The sequence below is a fragment of the Macrobrachium rosenbergii genome, chromosome 9, assembly GCF_040412425.1.
Source record: "Macrobrachium rosenbergii isolate ZJJX-2024 chromosome 9, ASM4041242v1, whole genome shotgun sequence".
Classification (NCBI taxonomy): Eukaryota; Metazoa; Arthropoda; class Malacostraca; order Decapoda; family Palaemonidae; genus Macrobrachium; species Macrobrachium rosenbergii.
Window position 1 is genome coordinate 43,358,749 of NC_089749.1, and position 20,236 is coordinate 43,378,984.

The following is a 20,236-nucleotide window of genomic DNA, read 5'->3' on the forward strand; positions in this document are numbered from 1 at the left end:
TGGCAAATGCCCTAAGAGCATTCCATCGCGTAGGAACATCTTCGGGGAAACAAAGGCAAGTAGAAACTCACTCTTTGCTCTTCAGCGTCCCATTAACGGTTGCGATTTATTGCGTCACAAAGTATTTCCTTGAAGGATGCAGTATTGGTGAACTTTTGCAGTATCTTACTGCTGCCTGGAAAAACGACTGTAAAAATACCAGCGGAATTATGTCGCCGTTCTTCTGCATGGTTTCTGAGGTCTCGCAACGTCTCCCCTTACTCTAAGCTCTTGCTTATGCATTCACTGGCTGAACTAAATTTCTAATTTACTTGGGACTGCTTCCTTAAGACTGACATAGTACAATCTAGGCCTTTTCTTATTTCTATTGGATCCTTCAGAAGTCTACTCTCTAGCCTATTCCTTTCCTCTGATCATTTCTATGTGAGTTTCATTCTAAAATTCGTATGTAAGTACGATTACACCTACTGTACTTGTAGACGTTGTATCTATCCTTTCCTTAATCTCCAGTATGTTCCTTCAAATATCCATTCTCTCTATCATCCTTTTCCCCCCATTTATAAGTGGCGCCTTTCAGATCCCTTTTGTCAGCAAGATCTAGCGAAGATGATCTCACACTTTACAATAACCTTTCTCTACAACCCAGCAGTTCTTTGAAGGCGGCTGCCAGGCTGGCCTAATCTTGTCCCTTGTTATACATGCATACTTATACTTGCACTGGATTTCGGCCAAAATTTGAATAGTTATGATATGTTGTTCAGACGCAACGTGAAATTTAGTCCTCTTTAGCTTCTCCATACAGGGGAATCGTATGGAGGGGGTATTTTCATATCTAGATTATCTATACAGAATTTACACACCAAAAAATGAATACATCACTCCCGCGTTCTTCCGCATAAATATGGAATTTCATATGCATGCAATAATTCCGCTTAAACGCTTCTATATCTTTGTCGAAGTATCCTGGCCGTCCGCGGTTCATAAATTCAACGGCATTTAGGCTCGCCTCCAAGAAGCTGCGGCACATTGCACAAGACGACGAGAGGAGGAAATTGCAACGCAAGCAAAAGCGGAACTCCCTTTGAAGGTTGCTCAGCCTCGAGATTGCGCTCCCAGATCGCCTTTTGTTTTGGCCAGCAAGACCAGGTTGCCGTCTCTTGCCGCTTGGCTCGACGACGCTCTTCATTTGCCCGGATCGAGAGTCTTTTCTCTCGAGGAAATAAGGCTCGTCTTGAATGCTAAGGCGCAGCGTTATTTGGGACACTGTCTTTCTTCCTCCTACTCTGGTTGGAGGAGGGTTTCCGAAGAAACCGTTAAGTTCAAATAATCGGCTTTTAAAACTTTTGTTTTATTCCTGAGTTTAAGGCGCTAAGGAGTAATTTAGGAATGGATGGATGAGTTTTCCGTCATATTTAAGTAAAATAAAAAGTAACTGAAATCGAAAATAATAACTGAAATAACAATCATGAACAGTAAACAATAAACAAAACAGACCACAAACAACTAGCTATTTAGTTTGAAGCCACATTTATGTATAACATATAAGTCGTTATATGTTATATCATTTACCAAACAAGCGGCAGTCTGCCATCAAAGGTAAAAAAGGAAAAGAAAAGGAAAATCCAGGAAAAATGGGTGAATGTAATAATGAAAAAATGAATATTTTTCTCCTGAGCGCGTAGAGCGACAAGCGTGTTCTAGTGTCCCTTTCTGAGTGTTCATTATCTGTGTGGTAATGATGCACTCCCGCCTCTGTCTCTAACGATGGCCCTCTCCCTGTACAGTATCTCTCACCTTTGATGTGGACCCAAAATAAATGGAGGCCAGAAATTAGGCACGCGTCATTTGGTTGTGAATATTGCCGGGGAGGAAGTTTTGTTAGATTGTGGTTAAAAAGAACTGCATACGTTATTAAAAAATTACCCACGGAAATGGACAAACAATTTGCCAGTTTCCTAAATAATCTTGTGACTGATTTCATGACAATATTTAGGGAGTTTTCTTGTTTGCAAGTAACAAAGGAAGTAATGATCAAAGAAAGGGAATCAGAGAGAGAGAGAGAAAGAAAAAAGAGGAAAGCAAAACCACAAAGGAGGGTGTAGGAGTGGTTTCCCCCTCCAGTTTATATCCCTCAGCAGGACAAGATATGAATATGGATGTCGTCCTATTCGAGAAGTCACAGGGAAACGGCGGGAGAAGTTTCTGAAGCCGAAGCCCCGCCACTGTCGACGTCCTCTTGGGAAGAATAGCGGAGATCTATCAGAGATTAAGGCTGCCTTTAGGACCAGTTGTATTGAACTGACTGCCTTTGGAATGAACAGCATAGACAGTAATGTCGTTATAAAGGAATTGTCTTGGACTGACCGCGTTGTAAGCACGCGCTTTGGGAGTAACTGCTCTGAAGATACGATATACACGATACTGCATCTATAAGTCTTTATATTCAATGTACTGTGGTTGTGAGGAATCTGTATCTAGACGTAATGGCATTGAAGGTGACTGTCTTTAAAAGCAATTTTATTGTAGTTACAGCCTCTAGAAGAAATCGCATTTAAGGCTGTCTTCCAGAGTAACTGCATCGAAGGCACTATTTTGAATACAATTCGTCCCAAGTTTGACGAACTGGCGCAAGCCATTTTTTCCCCATTCAGAGAAAAGGCTTCAAAGATTTTGTATTATTCAGAGATTCTAAATAACTTATCTTTTGAGGAAATTTGGTTGGAAAATGTGACTACGCAGACAGCTGAAAATTTGATATGTTATAGAGAATCAAAAACTGAGACACTTCGGCTTTAAAACTAATACTTGAAAACAAAATGGGATACGCCAGTTCGTCAAAAGTTGGACGAAGAATTTCTAGCCTTTCGCTTACCATCGGTGTATTTAATCAGCGGTTAACAATGGCAAACAGTTTCCTTTCAATAGAAACTGCAATTGCTTGCGACAGTCGATGTGACTCTAAGGGCATGAATGCTTTGGCTGTTCACGGTCATTTCTTTCAACCTGCCCTTTGAGTTTTCCGGAACTGAAATAACAAACACAAGGTTTTTGACAACTATAAACAAGATTTCTTAAACTAATTTTTTGTCTTATAATTTCCTTTTATTTGAAAAAACCAAGGCGTGCGTGATTTTAAGTTCTGTGACAAGGTAAATGAAATGGAGAGTTTATGTTTGGTTATTAGGTAAGCGAAAGCTTCAGGAATCAACGTTGTATTTATTAGCTTTACAGGCTATGACTTAGTTTGTCACAAAACTGACGTCGATGTTGCACGAGATCGATATTACAAAATGTTATTTACTACAAAGGTAAATAATGTTCCAGGATATGCATACTTCAACACTAGCACCAGTACAAAACTTACCAACATTCTTGGCCAAACGAGGGGTTTTCTGGTGTCTTGTAGCATCTTCCTGAAAACGCGCACCAAACAACCAGTAGTGGTGACAAAATCGAGCGCTTACATGAGTAATATCACCGTAACGTAAAGAATATTGGTGGCAAACTTGAAGTCTCGCTTGAGTTACACAAACTTAACGTTGTTAAAAGCAGTGACAAAAATGAAGTCTTGGATGTCTGGATGTCACGTAACTAAGTCCTACTAGTGGGACTTTCACTAGTGGAACATACATGGCATATGAGAAGACTCTTTCTACTTTATTTCAAAATTGGGGGCCACTACAAAAATCTTGAGCCTTAGCGGACGGACACAAAAAGCTGCACATACACAAAAAGTAGAGGGTTAACGGCTTTGGGGGGTGGCATAAGATTGAATCATTTAGTGTATAGTTTAGCGGCAGGTGAACATGTTCGCGTGTCACCATCAAATAAAAAATAAAATTATGCATAAAAATTTCTTTGTTGTCAATAACTGCAACATAGGCAAACAAGAATACCCTACTGTTTCTTGGTCGGTAGCTGTTGAGGAGAGGTTTTCTGTTAATCGCAAGTATCAAAGTCCATAACAGAACTAACTTCTGTTCCTCAGATTTACCCATCTACGTTCTCCATGGGTATATAGAAGGTGACCTGTCTGTCTGTCAAATTTTTTGAGGGACCAAATTTTTAAATGCGTGAAAATGAACATTTAAAACCTCATATTTATAGGCGAAGAACATTCCACATCGCATGCTGTGGATTCAAAGGTCAAGATCATACTCAAATGTCAGACTATCCGAGGCAGAGGCTTTATATTCGGCAAGCATCCTGTGCTATTGAAGCCTAAGTGCAGAGGGAGACCAAAGTCATAGTGGTCAATGGTCCATGGGGAATCCTTCACAGAGAGTAGAATATACGTTTCACGGACACATCTTTTTATAACCTTTTTTATAACTCGTCTCCCATTTTTATACGTAATGGCCTCTTTCTGGTGCGAATCACTACAATTTTAGTAGTCTTTCTGTCTTGTTGCTTTGTGTTCTTTTCATCAATATTATCATTTCTGCAGTCTCTTTTATTTATTTTGTTCATTATACAGAACTATTGTTACCCCCTTTTTTTTACATTTTTCCTCTGCTCATTTCATAGCAGGAAATTCAATTCGTCTTCTACGACCGGAAATAAACTACAGCAGCCGTCACTCATAAGAGCTGTAACGCCCAGCTACAGCATTTGACTTCGGAAGTCATGAATTTAGAGCAGCTCGTATTGGTAGGGTGGGGGCGGTGGTCTGAAGGGGTCCGCTGAATAACAAAGACCCCCAGGGGACCAGGAGGCCTCTTGTGGTTTAAGGCCAAGAGAGAGAGAGAGAGAGAGAGAGAGAGAGAGAGAGAGAGAGAGAGAGAGAGAAGATTGGATGTTCTGCGTAGCAAGCGACACAGCATGTTATAATAGCTTTAAGTATACGAATACAGACATAAAGACAGACAGGCAGACAACCATACAGGCACACACACACGTGTGTGTGTGTGTGTCTATTTGTGTGTGTGTTTGTGTGTGTGAATGGGCAACGTTCGTTGTCTTTCCTTTTCTCGGAAGTCAATCCCTATTAGTTGAAACAATGTTGAAAAAATGTCCGTACTCGCTTTTCCCTCTGGTGCTACACGTCAAAATTTAAGCAATTATTGCTGGGATAGGCTGCTAGCTTAACACCATGCCACGCAAATGTTTTTAAGAGCTTATATTTTTGGCCTTTCCTGAAGGTTGCCTATTCGGATACCAGACCCAACCTTGCAATGGTCAACGCTGCACTAAACGTGTTGCTGCCATTATTATACATGTATACTTACAGACATACATTATACATTATATATATATATATATATATATATATATATATATATATATATATATATATATATATATACATGTGTGTGTGTGTGTGTGTGTGTGTGTGTAGGGTGTCCATAAAGTCATGGTACAATTTAAAATACTTGTAGCTTCGTAACCATACATGATAGAATTAATCTGTAAAATGGGAAAAGAAAGCTAAATGTGTCTATTTTTTCTGTTCTCCTGAAGTTTTATTTATTATTTGTTTTATCAGATATTTTGTTTTGACTTCTTTTTCAGAACTGCTGCTGACCCATTTTAGAAGAGATGCTCCAGTTCCTCCATCAACACATGGTCTACCAGACCTTGGTTTGTCAATAAAGAACCTGTTTCCTTAAATGTCTTTGGTGCTTCTTTATTGTACCGGGTTATAAACCTTCTTTGGACAGGGACAGTACATTTAACTGCGTTCTTTGGTTGGCTGAGCTAAAATGTACTGTCGCTGTCTAAAGAAGGTTTATAACCCAGTACAATAACGAAGCACCATACAGGAATTGCATAGCCAGGTGGATGAAGAAATTTAAGGAAACAGGTTCTGTTATTGATAAACCACTGTCTGGTAGACCATGTGTTGAGGAAGGAGCTGTAGCATCTGCAGAACAGTCCTTTGAAGGAAGTCCGAGAAAGAGTCTAAGACGAGCATCTTTGGAGACGAGGCTTTCAAAATTTACTGTGCCTAAGATTCTGTAGAAAAACTTAAATTGAAAGCGTACATTATCCAAATGCATCAAACGTTGTTAGAAGAGGATTATCATACACAGCTTACTTTCTGTCATCAGTTCAATAAAAGAATTAACACCAACTATGCATTTTTGAATGGCTATGCAATTCCTGTGCCGTACTTCTTTATTGTACTGGGTTATGAACGTCTTTGAACAGCAACAGTACATTTTAGCTCAGCCGCCCATGGGTCAACAGCAATTATCAAAAAGTAATTTCTAAGTTACAGAAACTGTGAACAATATTTGATAAAACAAATAATATACAGAACTTCAAAGAACAGAAAAACTAGACACATCGAGCTTTCTTATCTTTTTTACTGATTAATTCTGTCACGTATAGTTAGAAAGCTACTAGTATTCCAAATTGTATAGGGTGTCCATAAAGGCCCTAATCCTTAAGCCGTTCCCCAACTCAGAGGGTACCTCCAGAGAAAAATAAGCACCCTTTGCAGTCATATTTCTTCTAAGTCTCTCGCCAGAAAACTTCCATATTACGCGTTTCATTCATCCACACTGATGGCGCATCAACCTCCCAACAAAACTCCAGCACACACGGCCCCACTCACCTCTATTTTGTAAGCACCCTCTAGTTTCATTTCTGTTAAAGTTCATCCTTTCCATGACCTCTTTCAGGCCAAGTATCCAACATTTCCTTCTCCTGACAATTACAAACTCTTTTCAACAGCCATCGTCCTCCAGTCTTTCCACTGAACAGACCATCTCTGAAGATTGATCGGTCTTACCTGCTACAATGCGAGCTTTTGCGTCCTCTGTATATCTCTACATTTCTTTCCCTTTCAATTTTTGTTAAACCACGTGTGCTACGCAAAGAGTACATCTCACCAGATACGACTTTCTTCCTTATAATTTACGTTAATTTTAATATGTTCATCACTTCATTTCAAAAAGGCATTTACAGCTATGTTCTCTTCATTTAGTTTGGCTTCGTAGACATTAAAAGTCTATAATAACTTTTGCACACTCATTCTAACATCATCCGTTGTGTATTTTCCAAAATGCTTATACCAATCAAGTGCTTCCATGACCCAAATTGCTGCTTTGATTTACACTTTTCATCTCACCGTTGCTTGAATCTATTCTCGAGTACCTCTTCACACAAACATTTTCAGCTCTCATTTACTTCTGCAATTTCTCTTCACTATCCCCAATCAGTACTGTATCATCTCCAAACATCCACAATTCATCATTCCATCCACGAATTACTTCCTTATACCAGACTTTTCTACGCACGTTTACTCTCCTGTCTCTACCTTGACGTAATACTCAATCCAAATGGATATCTACCAGCCATGGAAACACAATATACCATTTTCTAAGGCCCATTTTTACATCAAACCAGTCACTCTCCTGAATATTTAACTTACGCTTTTCTTCCATCATTACAAATTTTAATCGCTCTCTGCAGATTATATTCTATACTTTACACTTTGTCTCTATCAGTTGTTTTAGAAGCATCTTCTGGGCCCATTTATAACACATACAGCTCCTACCCATTACCTCCACGTTTCTCTCATAACTGGTTCACAAAGAACAACTTATATATGTATATATATATATATATATATATATATATATATATATATATATATATATATATATATACACACACACACACACACACACATATATATATATATATATATATATATATATATATATGTGTGTGTGTGTGTGTGTGTGTGTGTGTGTGTGTGTATACTTATATGTGAATCATAACTGCTAACCTGAAATCGACACATATAATTTTAAATTCAAACTAACGCCAATTAATGTTAACCATTCGTTAATTCTGAAGGTCTGACGAGTATCTCGCGTAATCCCAGCGAGAGTAATGAGAGCTACATATTGTATACTAATGAACAGAGAGAGAGAGAGAGAGAGAGAGAGAGAGAGAGAGAGAGAGAGAGAGAGAGAGAGAGATCTTATAATTGGTCGGATCGTGACAGGAATTAATAGGGCTTCATTCTGGCGACCACTACATAACTTATTATTCCAAGTTAAACTCAAATGACGCATGAACGTCAAATGACTTACGTCTGTTAGGCCCGAGGGTTAAGCCCAGTGATCGCCCACAAGTCCACCCGACTGTAAATGGGTACCGGCATCAGCTGGAAATAAGAAAAGGGCATGGATGCATCACCCTCATCCCAAAACCGGAAGTCTGTGTCCCTCTGGCGGTTCAAAGAAAAAAAAAGGCGGTCTGTGTTGGTTTGGAGAGTCCAAAGGTCCACACAAGACCACTTATATTATTCCACAGTTTACCAAATAAGAGTGGTGTTAACGTAAGCCTGAATGATCTAAACCAATAGGCCAAAAGGGTGTGTGATATATATATATATATATATATATATATATATATATATATATATATATATATATATATATATATATATATATATATATATATATATTATACATATATATATATAAATATATATATATATATATATATATATATATATATATATATATATATATATATATATATATATATATATATATATATATATATATATACAAGAAGGCACTAAAGCAGACAGCTTGGTACATGGTTTTCCTTTATTCAGGGCGGCCTACGTTTCGAGATCCTTGTCTCATCCTCAAGGCTAAAAATACAAAGTAAAATATACAAATACAGCAAGAAGATTTAGGATATATGTACAAATAAAATATGATAAAGTAAAACATCAGTAAAAAGGTAAACCTAAAATAAAATTGTTAAAAAAAAAAAGAGAGAGAAAGAAATAGAATATTTTTAACGAACAGACCTTATTCCTCAGTTCAGTTGCTGTATGAAAAACAATAAACATAAGGTGGGGTGTGGTTTAAGCTATATACAGGGGCGTGGACGAGGAATGATTGTTCAAAGAGGGAACAAGCTTTTTGATCGCTAACGATTCAAGAATAGAGAGGTGGTGTTCGTGTTGACTAGTTAGTATAATCTTAAAATCATTATAGTTTATTTTACTTTTGCATAGTTTTATGTGGTTTCTAATATTGGATGTTTCGGGATTAGACAACTTGCACCCAGTGAAAGCTAACATAATATGTGCGTCACATCTGACCTTAAGCAGTCGGCGTGTGTTTCCCACGTATGTCTGACAATGGCATTGACAGCAAGTAAATAAATAAACAACACCAGACTGCATTAAAGGGCAGTTTTTCTTTGTGACGAAACATACCGCCAATAGTTCTTGGGTTCTTAAATATGAGCTTCACGTCAACTGCAGGAAAATAATTCGTTAAAATCCTTTTTAGATTGGGTAGGAAAGAGGTGTCATGCGTGAACGGAAAACTTATATAATATGTTAATTTATGTGCCAAGTGTGTGGTAGCAGGAGGGTGAAAGGACTTATCCAATGCTCTCTTAACATACTTTAAAAATAAATTGGATGGATAGCAGTTGGATTTAAAATAATCATAGAGAAAACCTATTTCCTTGTGAAAAGATGCCAGTCGGATGTAAGTGTTATGGCCCTGTGGAGGAGAGTGGACAGGGAATTCAATTTAAAATTATAAAAGCACGAACTGTAAAAATTCTGCCCAAGACCAGTAAAGGTTTTCTTGCGGAACACACCAGTATGAAATCTCTTGTCTTCACGGTATGTTTCGTCACAAAGAAAAACTGCCCCCTTTAATGCAGTCTGGTGTTGTTTATTTATTTACTTGCTGTCAATGCCATTGTCAGACATACGTGGGAAACACACGCCGACTGCTTAAGGTCAGATGTGACGCACATATTGGCGTTAGCTTTCGCACTGAGTGCAAGTTGTCTAATCCCGAAACATCCAATATTAGAAACCACATAAAACTATGCAAAAGTAAAATAAACTATAATGATTTTAAGATTATACTAACTAGTCAACACGAACACCACCTCCCTATTCTTGAATCGTTAGCGATCAAAAAGCTTGTTCCCTCTTTGAACAATCATTCCTCGTCCACGCCCCTGTATATAGCTTAAACCACACCCCACCTTATGTTTATTGTTTTTCATACAGCAACTGAACTTCGAGGAATAAGGTCTGTTCGTTAAAAATATTCTATTTCTTTCTCTCTCTCTTTTTTTTTTAACAATTTTATTTTAGGTTTACCTTTTTTACTGATGTTTTACTTTATCATATTTTATTTGTACATATATCCTAAATCTTCTTGCTGTATTTGTATATTTTACTTTGTATTTTTTAGCCTTGAGGATGAGACAAGGATCTCAGAAACGTAGGCCGCCCTGAATAAAGGAAAACCATGTACCAAGCTGTCTGCTTTAGTGCCTTCTTGCTATTTTGCTGAGGAATAGCCTCGATTTCACACCAATGTATATATATATATATATATATATATATATATATATATATATATATATATATATATATATATATATATATATATATATATATATATATATATATATATATATATATATATATATTATTGTGTGTGTGTGTGAAACTTTATACACACATATACATATACATTTTATATATATACACTATGAAAATGAAAGACAACAATGTTATTCTTATTCAAAAAGAAAAGAAATATCTTATGTCCTCCCAAAGAAGATACAATAGCGATGGCCAGATGGAGTCGACATCCCCATCACCTGGAAGTGAATTAGGCGTAGCCCCTCGCCCACGCCTGGGTGTAAAGGGCCAGATAACAAAAGCTCATAAAAAAGAAAAGAGAGAGAGAGAGAGAGAGAGAGAGAGAGAGAGAGAGAGAGAGAGAGAGAGAGAGAGAAACGAGGGCCGAGAATTTCATTTTTCGAGGCCCTTGGAAATGACAGGAATGTCGTGGTTTTTTTCAACGGAAACCAATTTGATTTCTTTAAAGCACATTACATGACACAAAGAAATATATATGTGTGTGTGCGTGTGTGTATGTGTCTGGTTTCTCTTCCATATTTCCAAGACTAATTTCATTCACTTCTAGATTAGAAATATTCCAGTAATTATCTGTGAATTTATTTTATAAGGGTTCAAAATTATATTCCGACCATGAAAGGAACCTCAAGGAAAACAGGATAAGAAAAAAAGGAGACTCAAGGAAGTTCTCAAGATGAAGGAAACAGGGAAAAAATATTGCCACGATGAAGAAGAAGAAGAAGAAGAAGAAGAAGAAGAAGAAGAAGAAGAAGAAGAAGAAGAAGAAGAAGAAGAAAGCATAGATTATGAGAGCAAAGAGCCTCTGATATGAAATAAAAAAAAGGGAAAGAAAAAGAAAGTGTTTTTCAGAAACCTTCCGTGATCGAACGTCACTCCATCGACCCTCCCAGATTCAATGGCGAAGACACACGGGGCATAAGAAATTGTCAGATAAAAAGCCAGCGAACAAGAAACTGTGTAGGCACTGATATCGTCCTCTTCGCACGACCTCGGGATGTCTGTCTCACGTATACAGGAAATACCTCGCAGATTTACAAAAAATTTTGTCACAAGCGCTGGAAAGCTTCATTCATTTTGTCTGCTTTGGCTGCTAGCCAGTTAGTGTTTTGATGCCACGGTCAGTAAGAGTGTGTATCGACTTTCTGATCAGTTACTTGGATGAATGTAGCTTTTAAGAAAGAATATATAAATATATATATATACTGTATATACAGTATATATATATATATATATATATATATATATATATATATATATATATATATATATATATATATATATATATATACATATGTATATACATATATACTGTATATATATAATGTACTTAATATATATAAATATACATATTATTATACACACATATATATATATGTGTATATATTAAATTTCACCCTCATAGCTACGTCAACAATAATACAAAAAAAAAAAAAAAAACAGATGCTGAAGAGGTGAACCATACCGCAGGGCATCATAAAAATTCAGTTGATTGGCCGACGCAGATGACCGAGATGGTAATGAATCCATCCTATCCCGTCATAATCGTAGACGGGATCGTTCCCGAGGCAAGAAACGTCCCGCAATTTTTAGCGGATGTCCAGGATGAGGTTCGGGAAGAAGAAGAAGAAGAAGATGAGAGAGAGAGAGAGAGAGAGAGAGAGAGAGAGAGAGAGAGAGAGAGAGAGAGAGAGAGAGAGAGAAATAGGAATTCAAAACAATTTAAGCTGCAATATGAGGAGAGAGTCGTACATATGGATTTAACAGTGGTTATGACAAGTTGTTACGTTGTACATATCTTGTTTTTTTCTGAATTCAGTATTACACATCCAAGCTTTGTTTGGTATTTATGTTAGAAAAAAAATTTAATCATAACCGAAAGATATTACTGTCATTCGTGTGCCTGGCTTGAGAACTAATTTCAAGTGCAATGGTCAACGAAACAACCACATGCCTTTTTCTAGCCCAGCCATAAACACAAGTGAGAATGGTGGAGCTACACCATGAAGGAAGCGACAGGCTGCATTTCAATGTAGGGAAGGTTTTAATACAAGAAAAAATAGAGGAAGGAAGTGAATCCCAAGACTTAAGTGTGTGTAAGAATACCGAATGCTACAGTGATAATGGGGAAAAAACATCTGCCACATCCAGATCTATCTCAAACTCCAACCAATTCCGCTTTGTGTTTTAACTTAAAAGCATACACTGTTTACGTCAATAATAAAAAAGGGTTCTCACGTAATTTCATCGTCTCTCTCTCTCTCTCTCTCTCTCTCTCTCTCTCTCTCTCTCTCTCTCTCTCTCTCTCCTTGCCAATAATATCAAGACAAAAACTAATTAAGGATCATCTATTTCAACCCATTACCGGTCGGACAGGGATAATGGAGAAGTAGAAGGGATGAACGAAACTCTACGGAGCGGACACTCCAGATTTAATTTACCCTTTTTCTATCCACAAGGATGGGAGCTGTCGGGGGAGGACTGAGAGGGACAGAAAAAGAGAAAGAATTCACATAGTTCCATTCATGTGAATCTCTGAACCCTTTTTGAAGTCCTTTTTGGTTCGTTATGCTGTTTAAAGCTACACTAACCGGCATTTACTGAAACATAACGTCCAATATTTTTTTTCTTGCTAAAAAAGAAAAAAAGAAAACCAGGCGCAGTGAAAATCGCCCTTTTCGTTTTATATTCTTTTAAGTTTGTCTGAAATTTCGTTTCTACGTAAATCTAATTTGAAATGATTTTCTGCAAAATTCACATATCTCCGAGTTCCGTGATTTTTTGTCAGTTTTTATTGAAATTTGAATATATTTTTAGACAAAAATATAGTACATAAATGAATAACGTAAATATTTTCTGTATTTCATTTGAGATGAAAATAAAATATGCTTTTCTTCCTATGTTCGACAACTGTCGAACTGTTTTAGAAACTGGTTCAAAATTACTCCATAAATCATGAAATGTTATATTCTTGTACACAGAAAATTTTTGTACAACGATTAACTAAAATGTAATAACTCATATATGCAACCGCATATTATAACAGTACATGCTATGTTTAGACTTAATTTTCTACATTATAAAGACATAGACACTTTTCTTCACCTTTTTAATAGCTTTGACGTGACGACACCGGAGAACCTTTGAAATTAAAATCCAGCACCGAAGTTCTCGTGAAACACGGAATACGGGACTGGCATTTTGATGTACTTAATTCCTTCACTCCATTTTCGATTATCAACAAGAAAACTCTCCTTAAGCAGCCCTCATCAGCAGTGAATGACCTACAGATATTTGTCAAAGGCATTCCACCGACTCAGCCGAGCATGGATCGACGTGGTCCAACGACCCGCCGAGGGGATTAACTATTACAGGGGATTACAACCGCCTAATCCTATCAGGATGGAGATGATGAAATCCTCTCCTTTTAGATAATTAAAGTCCCCAGCCTTCGCCACCTCTCTCTGCGCCAGTCCGGGAAATGATCGAGAATTAATTATATTTATTAGAGGTTTCCTTGATTGTAATTCATGTTTATAAATCTGTGATTTTGATTTACATCATTCTTTCACTAATGTTTTTGGGGTATGATTCTGTTTTTAAATTGATAAAACGATCTCATTATATCAAGTGGCCGATGTGCAGCAGTAATTAAGATAAAAGTAACAGCAGCAGAAACAGTAGTAATGGTAGTGTCGCATATTAGCAACAGTTTGAAAACTGCAAGTAGAGTAGAGGTATTATCAACAACAGCAACAATGATTGTCTTCAGTATGGGAAACAGTAGCCGTAATAGTAACAGAAAATGTGATTGTCAGTATTAGCAGCAATAAAAGTAGTGGCAGTAATAGCGGTGGTCACAGTAGCGGGTAGATTGATTGATTGATTTATATAAAGATTTTTGGCATACATGCCAAGCACTGGGACAACTAAGGCCATTCAGCGCTGAAAAGGAAATTGACGGTAAAAGCTTGAAAGGTGTAACAGGAGAAGAACCTCGCAGTTGCACTATGAATCAATTGTTAGGAGAGGGTGGACAGTAAGATGGAAGAAAGAGAATATGAACGGAGGTACAGTAAAAGGAATGAAAGCAGTTGCAGCTAGGGGCAGAAGGGGCGCTGCAAAGACCCTTAAGTAACGCCTACAGTGCACCGCATGAGGTGCACTGGCGGCACTACTCCCCTACGGGAAAGTAGCGGGAAGAGTAGTACACGGAATGGTGGCAGATACTTTCCACACAGCACATGCTCTCGGGACAATTCCATATTCATAGGTCGGTACCAATACTAACAGGCCAATTCCAATAATTCCAGGTCAGTTCCTCTATTCACAAGTCACTCAATATTCAGAAGTCAACTCCAATAATCACTGGTCAATTCAATACTCATACGTCAATTCCAATAAGCATAGGGCAATTCCAATTATCTCAGGTCAATTTCTATACCCACAGGTCAACTCCACCAACAGGTTAATCCCAGTACTTGTAAGTCAATACAGTGTTCAAAGGTCAATTCCTATACTCACAGACAAATTCTGTACTGACAGGTGACTTTAATATATCCAGGGTCCAGAGGTCAATTCCAGTACTCACTTTATTACGGATGACTCCGGCGCTGTTGGATCTGGTGAAAATCTGGTGGACTCGGTAGGTTTTGGTGAACATCGACCCGAAGGCCAGCGAGAACCCGGCAGACAGCAAGTAGGCTCGGGCCTACAAAGCAAGAAACATGAAAAAAAATATTATACAACTACTTCCACGATGATATAAAAATGTGTTTCATAACTATTTTCAAGGTACGGAAAAGGTGTTTTACAATTATCTTCATGATAACCTGAAAAAGAAATACGTTTATCGCTACTATAAGAAAATGATGGGGAAAATATATTAATGGCAAAGCAACTAACTTAATTACCTTAATTCTAATAAAAGAAAATTATATATTTGGAAAAGTAAAACTACAAATGCACACCGCAGTCATTTCAAAACTCGTAGTGGCTTTATATATATATATATATATATATATATATATATATATATATATATATATATATATATATATATATATATATATATATATATATATATATATAAAGATAAAATCCACGAAGGAAATAAAGGAAACACTGGAGTGCTGCAGAGCTAGTAAAGGCCTTTCGACACTAGTCCTTTACTTAGCATTTATATATTCATCACGTTCCATATTTTCGTGATTCAGTTATACATACATGCATATATATATATATATATATATATATATATATATATATATATATATATATAATATATATATATATATATATATATATATATATATATATATATATATATATATAAAAATATATATATATATATATATATATATATATATATATATATATATATATATATATGTGAGTGTGTGCATGTATATAAAAACTTTTAGGGCAGAGGTTTTCTCTTATACAGTTTTCGTTAAAAGCAATTGCTTTAGTGGCATCAGGGAGTTCTTGCAGGAATATCTTCATAACGTATTTTTAAAGCATTGAAGAAACTAACAAATGAGAATCGAAATATAAAAAACTCCGACGTTATGAAGATTCCTGCAAGAAACTGACTGATGCCACTAAAGCAATCGCCACTTTTAACAATATATATATATATATATATATATATATATATATATATATATATATATATATATATATATATATATATATATATATATATATATATATATATATTGCATTTTTTGTCCGTATTATGTGTAGACTGTCACCTGGGTGCTGGTCATCCCACTGTAATAGTCTTTAATATGAAAATAGTTTCCTGTAACTCTCAATCACTCCTCAAGCATGCAAAATAGATGGCAGCTCTGCTTTCAGTCCTGCTTTTAGACTCTGCGTATCAGAGAGCTTTGGCGTGTTTAAATAATGAAGCTCCTTCCGCTCAATTACATATGGTGTAATTGCCACCGGCGAGGGTTTTTCCCCCTCGAAATTTTTAGTTTTCTTTCATTTGGCACCGGATGGAAACGTCCCTTCCAACCCCGGCAGGATCCAGGGTTAATAACGGAGATAATATCACTTTCGTTGCAATGGTGAAGGCCAGTCAATTTTCTTATACGCAAATATATTTCAGGCGTTCAGACAGGAGGTCGTTTTCTAACCTATCATATTATTTTGACCATTTTAGTTTTCTATAAAAGAAAACTATTGTGCCGGCTTTGTATGTCCGTCCGCATTTTATTCTGTCCGCACTTTTTTCTGTCCGCCCTCAGATCTTAAAACCTACTATGGTTAGAGGGCTGCAAATTGATATGTTGACCATCCACCCTCCAATCATCAAACACACCAAATTGCAGCCCTCTAGCCTCAGTAGTTTTTATTTTATTTAAGGTTAAAGTTATCCATAATCGTGCACCTGGCAACGACATTAGTTAAAGTTTCATGGGCCGCGGCTTATACAGAATTATACCGAGAACACCGAAAGATAGATCTATTTTCGGTGGCTTTGATCAAGGTCTAGACCTTGGCCTTAATTATACGCTGTAGCGGCTGTACAGAAAACCTGTTTGCGGCGAAGAGACTTCGACGCATTTTTTACTTGTTTAGTGTCCTGCCCCCACCTCTGCCCTGAGGAGACTACTATCCTTTCTATGATTTTCCGTAACTTGAGCTATGCACGTTTTAGGACGCTATTGACGCAAGGCACACTTTCACTACTTCAATTTTTTGTCAGCTTTGCTACCTATTGCAGAGGTTGGCGATAAATGACTAAATGATGCCAGATAACGGCTTCTTAAATTTGAAATCGCATTCAGCTCATTACATTTCGTACTTTTAGGTAACCAACGTTGCAGTACCCCACAGCAATGCAATTAACTCAAAGGAAATAAGAAGGAAACACAGAATATCCATAAAATATCATTGAAATTCACTACTAATTTCTTTAGTATTTCTTTCTGGAATTGTAATTGGTATAACAACACTTGTCACTGTATCAAATACGATTACATTTTAGTGACCTAATATTAATTTCTTCATTCTTCTTTTTATCCCTCTCCAACCAAGATGAAGTTTACAAACGCCTAAACGTTTCATATTATGCATTAGAATCCAAATAAGCAAATAAATGCATGCACATTGATACATGCATTTTTCATTAATCTTCGTTTGCTTGCCTGTAAATAGCATAAACTTCCCTTCTACATTTGTCTGTCACTTTGTATCACTGCTCTCGAAACAGAACATAAAATGAGAGAAAAAGTTTATCCGTTCAGACACAAACTCCGACCCTTCCCACCTCTCTCTCTCTCTCTCTCTCTCTCTCTCTCTCTCTCTCTCTCTCTCTCTCTCTCTCTCTCTCTCTCTGTCCGTCATCTCTGTCTTCCTAGCACCCTTCTCTCTCTCTCTCTCTCTCTCTCTCTCTCTCTCTCTCTCTCTCTCTCTCTCTCTCTCTCCGTCCATCGTCTCTGTCTTCCTAACACCCCGCCCCTTCTCTCTCTCTCTCTCTCTCTCTCTCTCTCTCTCTCTCTCTCTGTCTTACTAACACCCAGCCCCGCCCCTCTCTCTCGCTCTCTCTCTCTCTCTCTCTCTCTCTCTCTCTCTCTCTCTGTGTCTTACTAACACCCAGCCCCGCCCCTCTCTCTCTCTCTCTCTCTCTCTCTGTCCATCATCTCTATCTTCCTAACACCCCGCCCCTTCTCTCTCTCTCTCTCTCTCTCTCTCTCTCTCTCTCTCTCTCTCTCTCTGTCCATCATTTCCGTCTTCCTAACACCCCACCCGCTCTCTCTCTCTCTCTCTCTCTCTCTCTCTCTCTCTCTCTCTCTCTCTCTCTCTCTCAGTGTACTTCCGTCCCCGGCGTATCCACTTACCGTACATATGACGGGGAAATAATGGGGCGAAGGTAGAGTCGCGTGGTCGAAGCCTAAAAGGATGACGGCCGTGTACACCAGGATGCATCCGACGACCGTCGTGTTGTTGAGCCTCGGACTCGACAGCTTGATGTACCTGGCGAGGAAGGAGAAGAAGAAGATCGTTATGTCCAACAACCTCTTTATAAGCACTGTACCTAGAAACATCTTTGGTTAAAGTATTAAATAAACATAAAGCACAATAAATAGCAAAATTGATAACGTACGAATGGATAAGGGTAAAGAAAAAGATTAAAAGAGTAATAAGCAGCGAATCTGACACGACAAAAAAGAACAAGAGAGAGAAAAAATCTATGAAATTTAAAATTAAAAGGCAAACAAGAGGCAATAAAAAGTAAGGTGAGTCACGTATGAAATAAAAGAAGGAAAGACAAAAAGTGAAGACTAAAATATAAAAAAAATTTGAAAATAAACACAACATCGCAAAAGGAAGACAATAAAAACCGAAATGAATAATGAACTACTAAGTAAAGGGGAGAAGGAAAAACCAAGAAGAAAAAAGCCATATAACCAAACCAAAGTACAGTCAAAGAGAACCAATGAGACATCTTACTTGAGCCGTCGATAGGTCAGGTTGAAGATCAGGAAGGCGAGAGCCATGAGGATGCCGAGGCTTGCCAGGGCGGACATGATGAAGAACGCCGCCGGCGAAATGGTCTCCACCCGAATCTTGAACACCCTCGACGCGGGCACCTCGCCCCCGGGCCACACCACCACGTGGCATCCGGGGCACGTCAGGTCAAGGGCAGCTTCCTCCGGGTGGTACAGGGCGACCTTCATCGGCTTCCCGTCTGTTTGGGAGGAGGATCCAAATACAATAATGGATGCTTTGTTCAGATCTGAATTCAGTGACTGAATAGTTACAGTTACTTATGATTATGTGAATGTTGATACATGTTGATAAGATAATGAGAATTGGAATACTCTACATTATTGATGTTTATAATAAGACATATTTATAAATACTGGAACAAGGAATACTTGATAATATTTATATAAATGTAGGACTAAGGATACATGCATTTATTTGTTAATTAAAGCCATAATTTTTATCTAATTACAAGAATGAAAACGGACATCTCAAATTTATAATTACAAAAATATACTTATAATTCCTTATAAGAACATTCGACCACGAATAATTATACACTTAATAATAAGTGAAACCAGGATTATATGAATCATCTACAAAACTGGAAAAAAGAATATGAATGCAAATTAATGTGCCTTGGGGCATGGAAGGTTAATGATAATATTTACTTCGATTTTTTGGGGCATAGAAGGTTAATGATAATATTTACTTCGATTTTTATAAGAAAAGGCCGATTGGACGAGTGAACTGATAGAGAAATAAATCCAAGGGGACGAAAGTAGTGGGTCCTCACCCAGGAGTAGGTGACAGACCGCCTCTTACACAAGGATGATTTTTGAGTTGGGGAAGCCAGAAAAAGTGAGCGAATACCATGGGTCATACAAACATTTCTTTTTTAATTCCTACTGTTTCTGACCAAAGATGGGGCCATTACTATGTTGTTGAAGAAATGACAGAAAATGTCTTAATGATCATCTTAAGGGTACTACTTTTTTTAAAAGATATTTAATACAATTTACAATGATAGTTAATAATTCTTATCAAAGAAATTTTAAAAATTCATACAAAGTACAGCTTGCATATTAAAGAACAAGAAAAATGACGTACGGAAGTACAACTTTAATATTTAAGAATTACATCAACATAGAATATGTTTAAACAGTTTCCACAGACCAGGTGTCCAAATCGACGTGTACGCAAATTTCAATCACAAAAAAGTCTGCCCACACTAATGTCTATGTTCAGTAGGTTACCAAAATTTTTCTTTTCATATAAACTTTATGAACTGGAAATTTCTGACACGAACAGATCAACATAGGAATAAAGGAGTAAATA

The 20,236-nt window shown here is 37.2% G+C and overlaps 1 protein-coding gene across 1 annotated transcript in view; it reads right to left on the reverse strand.

Moving 5' to 3' along the window:
* Positions 1-20,236, reverse strand: part of GABA-B-R3 (gamma-aminobutyric acid type B receptor subunit 3) — a 336,872-nt gene that overhangs the window by 61,901 nt on the left and 254,735 nt on the right. The window contains 3 exon segments of the mRNA XM_067108995.1: positions 14,988-15,107; positions 18,250-18,385; positions 18,863-19,100. Coding sequence (XP_066965096.1) covers positions 14,988-15,107; positions 18,250-18,385; positions 18,863-19,100 — 494 coding nt within the window.